We start from the raw sequence: 7211 nt of genomic DNA on the forward strand, positions 1-7211 counted from the left end.
ATAGGATCACATTAGCAGGGGGCAGATTATGTCTGTTTTTCCTATAGAGTTGCATGGGGGGAGACCAGGGTGAAGATTTTTGGCAACTAGTTATATTGTTTGGTCACAAAATACAAGCAATTCCTGTATGTAACGTGTAGTGGCTTTTACAATTAATTTGCTCACTTGAGACTGCAGGGATGACCACAATTGTTCTTATGTTTCTCCAAATCAATAGCTTCTTCTCACTATCCTGATGGTTTTGTCACTGACTGTGTACAGTAGGTGAGTTGGTGGAAGTCTATCACTGGTTCCCAAGCACATAAGCCACAATACATGTACAGTACTGTAAGTCAAACAGATTTGCATGAGGTGGCACTGCACTGGAAAGAGGTTTTTGACCACAGCAGAATAAATATTACCATTCAAATCAGTTAGGATCTGGACTGAACATGTTCAGGTCGAGTAGGTTCAGTGTATATATCTAGAAAGGACGAAGAGACAAGGTAGAGATAGTCGGACGAGAGAGTAGAAGGTAAAAGGAGGGTGTTGGGATGGCGTCCAGTCCGAAGTCTGGGTGTCAGGTGATGAGTGATCTGCTGTCTGTCCGTGAGAAAGGCGTCCTGTGTACTCTGCTGGGACCCCAGTGTAAGGTCAGTTCAATTTGTTACAGTCACTTTGCTGGAACCATGACAGTGCTTACAAAGAGTCTAGTAATTAATTAATTAATTAATTAATTGATTAACATGACAAGTTTACGCTATAATTTGGTGCCTGTCTCCCAGTATTATGTCCCACTGATCTCAGTAACTAATGCTTGTTTTGCTTGTTTTGAGGGTGTTCGCATGTTATCAGTAGCAGTGATCAGGCCAGTGGAGGCGTGGTGGATGAAAGGGCTATCTGTGAGGGGCTGTTTTGTTTGTGGTTAATACTTGACGTTTGTTTTATCCAGCACTGGGAACACACCTTGTCACTGGAGTGGTTGCAGTTGTGCAGATATATGGATATTTAAATAGATAGATATACATATATAATAATATATAATACTCTTTATCTATATGGCACTTTTCAAACACAGTTACAAAGTGCTTTACAATGAGGTAAAAAACACAAAAACATAAAAGCAATGAAAGCAAACAAGCAGAAAATATAAAATTAAGGTCAAGAACCATAAAACAGAGGTCAAAATTAATAAAATGTCATTACATAAAAGCAAGCCTATAAAAATGGCTTTTAAGAGGTAATTTAAATGGTTATACATATTTAGCCAGCCTAAGAACCTCAGGCTGCGGTCTGGCTTATTGGGTTATAAGGTCTGTGATATAGCTTGGTGCCAGACCCATTCATGCCTTAAAAATGATCAGTAAAGTATTTTTGCTCCAGTAAGAAACCTAGCTGCTGTGTTTTGTACAAGTTGGAGATGAGAGAGAAACACATTTGACTGAGGAAGGAATACAGAGAGTTGCAGGAGTCTAAGTGAGAAGAGATAAAAGCATGGATGAATGCTTTATTTTGGAGATTTTTCACAATTCATAACCGCACAATCAAAGTGCTTTACAAACAAGAAGCAGAGAGTTAATAATTAAAAGCATGTAAATACACAGATATACACATATAATCATGTGCACAAAAACATGCATGCATACTACACACAAGTACACACACACACACACACATATGCAGCATACACTCTATACATACACACACACACACACGCACACACACACACATACATACTGTATACACACGCACTCACACACACACACACATACATACATACGTGATTTAAGAACAGGGGATATATGGTCTGATTTTTTAGTTCTCGTCAGGACACAAGCTGCAGTCGTCCTACAGACCCCTTTATAAGCCCAGAAAAGAGGGCATTACAGTAATCTAGCCTGCTAGTTATAAAAGCATGCACCAGTTTTTCAGAGTCAGATCGTGTTAAAAATCCTCTTACTTTTGAAATATTTATAAGGTGTTAGAATGATGACTTGTTGATGCTGTTTATGTGGCACTGAAAGGTCAGATTTGGATCTAGGATTACTCCAAGATTTCTGACCTGGTTACTGCTCTTCAGAGACAAGGAATCCAAGTACTCAGAGGTTTCCTGTCTCTGTGCCTTTGCACCATGACCAAAACCTTTTATTTTCATTAAGATGAAGAAAATTATGGGACATCCAGAAGTTTATATCCTTCAGACAGTCAAGCAGTGTGTTTAAGGGGCTAAGATCTCCAGGAGACAGGGAAATAAAAAGCTGTGTATCATCAGCATAATTATGGTAACAAATCCCTTGTGTTTTGATAATATATGTGAGAGGTAACATGTACAGGTTGAACAGGAGTGGTCCTAGAATTGACCCTTGTGGGACCCCACATAAAATATCAACATTCTCAGACTTAGAGTTACCAAAAGAAACAATGTATTTTCTCCTACTCAGGTAAGATCTAAACCAGTCCAGTATGGAGCCAGATAAGCCAACGCAGTCCTGAAGTCTTTCCATAAGAATGTTGTGGTCGAAATGCTGCACTTAAATCAAGTAATACAAATACAGAGAGCATTCTTGCATTTTACTAAGAAATGGAAGGTTGGAAATAGGCCTGTAGTTACTGAAGACATAAGGAACTAAACAGATATAACTGTGTGCCATTGGCATAACAGTGACAATGTATGTGGAAGCATGTAAATGGAGAATAAGAAGCAGACTAAAACTGAATCCTGTGGGACGCCACAAGTAATATCTACTGAGGATGAGGATGAGTTGCCTGTGACTGAAAGCATTCTATTGGAAAGGTAGGAGCTGAACCAGTGAAGAGCTCTGAGACCAACCCAGTTTCTCAAGCGGTCTAAAAAAAATATTATTGAATTATTACTGAATGTTATTGATATTGAAGGCCACACTGAGATCTAAAGGAATTAAAATGGAACATTCCCCGGCATCTGCTGCTAAAAGAAGGTCATCGGTCTCTCCGAGGGGAGCAGGCTCTGTACGATGATGTGCTCCGAAACCAGACTGGAATTTATCAAAGATTATTTTGCTTTCATAAAAGGTAAAGGTTGCATTGAAACATTTTTTTCTAAAACCACAAGAAAGGCAGTTTGGAGATAGGCGTGTAGTTAGCCTGAGATAAAGGGTCAACACTGTTTCTGGAGGGGTTGAACCACTGCATTTTTAAAACTAGAAGGAAAAATACCAGTGGCCAGAGAGCAATTGATCAGAGACAAAATGCTTCCACTAACTGAATCAAATGCATCTTAAAGAAACAACATCTAGGACTTCATGTGAGACATAATCTCCTCCTGGACCAGGGCAGAAATGGCACCAAAACAGTGCATTACTGTGGAATTATCAACAGATAGGTCTCCTTCAGAGGGTGAGATCTGGAGTCTTGTGTCCTCTACTGTTTTGGTAAAGAATATTAAAACAGTCTTCACTTGAGAGATAACCACTAACTTTGTCAATTACAGGATTTATCAATCGATCTACCTAAATCTATCTATTCTTTATAAAAAAAAAATAAAAGACAAACCTGGAGTGTGCAGTCTACTCAATTCGCTTTTTTTTTTTTTTTTTTTTTTTTGGAGCAAGGGAGCCAAATTGGGGAGACATGGGAGAAAATGCTCTGGCAGTTTTCAGTCCCAGGACCACTTGGCACCATTCTTCCTCTTAGAGTATTATTCCATATTTCTGAACACATATTCATGCTGTAGATATTATCAGATCATATTATTATATACTTATGTAGTATTTTCATATATAGTATATTTTTATATTGTTTTCTGACTATGGGTGTTTTTCAGTTGGTCGCCTCTGCAGTAGCACAGGTGCTAGTAGCCAATAAGACACAGTTTGGGAATTTAGACTGGAGTTGTTGGGGTTGTGGAGTCGTGTGTCTTATTGAAGATAACTCCATGCACTCCAACTTCCTGCGTCTCTATTGTGTCAAGGTAAGAGGAACTACATAATTAGAGATCTTCCAGTCTAACACCCTATTCACTCACATCAGTACACACACACACACACACACACACACACCACTTCCCTCAGTGTAGTAAATGAAAATCTTAATATTTTATTCTGTCCTCTTGGCTTCATTTTGTGACCATGAACAAATTCAATAGGGACACAGGCATCCAATGAAAACTCCTGCCTGTTGTCTTGTTCGCCTAGTTTCTCTCTCTCTCTCTCTCTCTCTCTCTCTCTCTCTCTGTTTGTGAGTATGTGTGTGTGTGTGTGTGTGTGTGTGTGTGTGTGTGTGTGTGTGGGTGGATGTGTGTGCATGTGCGTGCATGTGTGTTCCTGTGTGTATGTGCATGATTGCACACATGGGATTGCTTGCTGGTATGTCAGTGATGTCTTTCCTCTGTCTTTGTAAATGTATGTGACTTTGCAGTTTCCTTAACAAACAATAGAGGATCTTGTCTTGATGGGTGTGCCTGTATTCTGCCTGACGTAACTGCTAGAACATACAGCTGTACAACAGTTACAATAATCCCTTTCCTTTCCTCTCCATTCCTTTCATTTCATTTCCTTATACACAGCGGGCCAAGTTACTGTGGGAGCAGGAGGTGTATGCTCCATTCAAGTACACTGCAACGTGCATATTCTTCCACACTTTCCCTTCAGATGTAAGTCTATCTCTCTATCTCTCTATCTATCTATCTATCTATCTATCTATCTATCTATCATCTATCTATCTATCTATCTATCTATCTATCTATCTATCTATCTATCTATCTATCTATCTATCTATCTATCTATCTATCTATCTCCATCAAGAGCCCTATTGTGACCTTGATTATGAATACCCAGAATGGCCAGGTTCAAACTGATACAAATTTCTCTTGTGTTTTTAAAAAACAACAACAAACAAACAAACAACAACAACAAAAAACCCACAATACCACATTCGTATTCCTTTGTGGGTCCTTGAACAATCATTGCCAATGCTAGTGATTTCCATTACTTAGGGTTAGGGTTTGTCATTCCTATAATTTGAAAATCATAACTCTTATTTACAAGCCTAAGTAGGGGGAATGAGTTAATATGATTTTTTTTGTGACTTTTTTTGGCATCTTTTCCGGGTTTTGTAATTTTGTCTGCAATTATTAATTACTCTTAAAATTCCCACAACGGGCACATTGAAAGTGTCAGAGTATGCAACATTCATCAAAGTATAGTTCTGAGTTAGCTTAGGGTAAACTTGCTGCATTTTTGCACAGGACTGCCAGGCAGGCCTGAACTTTGCAGATGAGACAGAGGCAGAGGGATTTCGTGTGGCAGTGGAGAGTATCCAACGAAACCAAGGTTAGAGGAACAACATGTAGTCAAAACTCATGTTCCAACACATTTATATCAAAGATGTGTTTACTCTTTTCACAGGAAAGCAGCAGTGGCTAATTTCTCTCTCTCTCTCTCTCTCTCTCTCTCTCTCTCTCTCCTTACTGTATCTCTATTACTCTATTCCACCACTTTCGTTTCCCTCTCATTCTCTCCCATTTCCTCTTAAACCATTCTCGTTCTCTCTTTTCTCTTCCATCAAGAATCCTCTCCTACTTTTTCTCCCCCCTGTCCTCCACTTCTCACTTCCGTCTTCCGTTCCTCAGAGAAGATGAGTGGGTGGAGCAAGATGACATATGTTGTCAAAGAGGACAGCTCAACAGTCAACAGACCAGAGCAAGGCAGATCTGAGACAAGTTACTCACCTGAGTCCCGGTGAGGAATACATCACCACATTCATGTCTGACTTCTGAATATCTCTGCTGCTGAATATATTATATTGAAGTAGTGGAGGGGAGAGCAGAGGGTTACTGCTGCGGTTAACTGTATGTTTCTGTTCTCCTTTAGGGTGGACCACGTGGACCAAGGGAAATGTTTCAGCATGCATACACCGTCCACAACAGTTACACCAACAACCAATTCAGTGAGCTGAATCATATACATGAAATACATGATGAGCCATATGAGCAGTCAAACAACTGTCTCTTTCACATAAATATCCCAAACGTAGAATTCAGTTTCCAACCATCAGACTATAATTGCTCCCTGTTTAGACGTAATAGATACATGTTAAATCAGTCTCATTCTCTGTTTTATCTGTGCACAGCTTGACCCCGCTATGAGGAAGCTGTTGAGGCAGGCAGGGCTCAGTGAGGGTGACCTGGAAGACAAAGACACTGCTGAGGTCATTCATTGCATCATCAAAAACCTGGGGGGACTGCAGGCTGTGCGGAGGGAGATGAAGAACAGAGGTACTCCATCTTGAAACATGTTGTCCTATGTGTATGTGTGTGTTTTTAAGTTACTTTTCTGTATTTTGTAAGATATTCTCATTTTATACTTCAATTGTATGGAATCAAGAGTGATACAAGGTCTTTTGTTGAAGGTCTTTTTGTGTATCTAACAGGGCCGGCCTCTCAGACATTGCCAAGATCCGCGGGGGTATCTATCTCCCTCAATTTGAAGAAAGGGCCTTTGCCACCTGTCCCCTCTATCACACACAGCAGCAGCTCCCAGCATGTATCTAAGGTGCAAAGTCCTCTTCCTCCTTGGATCCCCCCTCCTCCATCAGGGCCTGCCCCTCCTGTTCCAGAGAAGATCAAAAAGAGTGCCAGTTTCAAACCAGTAAGAGGACTGGTGCACTGCTATCACTGTGCTGTAAACATCAGTGTATGTTGTGGATTGAATAATTACATTTACAAAATTTTCTTTGCTGTGTTAGGTGGGCTCACCGGCAACTGCAGAATCAGGCCTTATTCTCACCGCACTGAGAGATGCATTCAGACAGAACCAGTTTCTCCAGCGTCAAACAAGTGCAACTGGAGGTCAAATGGAGCAGGATACTGGCAGTGGGGCGCAGCTGTAGAAAAATATAAAGTCTCCACCTGATGGAAAAAAAGGCTTTTATTGTGTGACTGTGTGTACAATAAACTCATTTAAAATAAACTGATGAGTTGTTACTTATATTTGATTCTCACACAGGCGCATACTCAGACTTGTCAAAACAAACTTAAAGCAAGACACAACTTTAGGCAGGTGGAGGTCTCAGCATGGTCCATGAGCCATCTGTCTTTATGCACACTGAAACGTCCCAGGAATGATGAATTATAATAACGAACAGCAATGCATCTGCGTGTGTGCGTGCGTGGGTGTGTATGTGTGTGTGCGCGCGCGTGTTGATAGAGACCTTAGTGCGCCTCTCTCCAGGCTCCACTTCATTCATTCCTGCCT

The 7211-nt window shown here is 40.4% G+C and overlaps 1 protein-coding gene across 3 annotated transcripts; it reads left to right on the forward strand.

Moving 5' to 3' along the window:
• Positions 1–453: 453 nt before the first annotated feature.
• LOC139658622 (actin nucleation-promoting factor WAS) lies at positions 454–6902 on the forward strand. Of its 3 annotated transcripts, none has more exons than XM_071536755.1 (9): positions 454–632; positions 3782–3928; positions 4523–4609; positions 5204–5288; positions 5525–5696; positions 5829–5904; positions 6088–6232; positions 6388–6605; positions 6703–6902. In XM_071536755.1, the coding sequence occupies exons 1-9, from the start codon at positions 534–536 to the stop codon at positions 6844–6846; spliced, it is 1173 nt and encodes a 390-aa protein (XP_071392856.1). In that variant the 5' UTR covers positions 454–533; the 3' UTR covers positions 6847–6902. The 3 variants fall into 3 exon arrangements, with proteins under 3 accessions (XP_071392856.1, XP_071392857.1, XP_071392858.1); XM_071536756.1 differs by having other exon boundaries at positions 5588–5696; XM_071536757.1 differs by lacking the exon at positions 3782–3928.
• The last annotated feature ends 309 nt before the right edge of the window (positions 6903–7211 follow it).

This window comes from Centroberyx affinis, unplaced genomic scaffold, assembly GCF_046629955.1.
Source record: "Centroberyx affinis isolate AG114_WGS23_722 - 3 ecotype Tasmania unplaced genomic scaffold, CSIRO-AGI_Caff_v1 ptg002933l_1, whole genome shotgun sequence".
NCBI classification, from domain to species: Eukaryota; Metazoa; Chordata; class Actinopteri; order Beryciformes; family Berycidae; genus Centroberyx; species Centroberyx affinis.

What these genes read in the sequence shown, in the direction of transcription:
- LOC139658622 (XM_071536755.1), top strand. Translation starts at nt 534, where the DNA reads ATGGCGTCCAGTCCGAAGTCTGGGTGTCAGGTGATGAGTGATCTGCTG. An exon ending in TCCACACTTTCCCTTCAGAT is followed by an intron (nt 4,610 to 5,203) that starts GTAAGTCTATCT and finishes ATTTTTGCACAG; the next exon opens with GACTGCCAGGCAGGCCTGAA. An exon ending in AGTTACTCACCTGAGTCCCG is followed by an intron (nt 5,697 to 5,828) that starts GTGAGGAATACA and finishes GTTCTCCTTTAG; the next exon opens with GGTGGACCACGTGGACCAAG.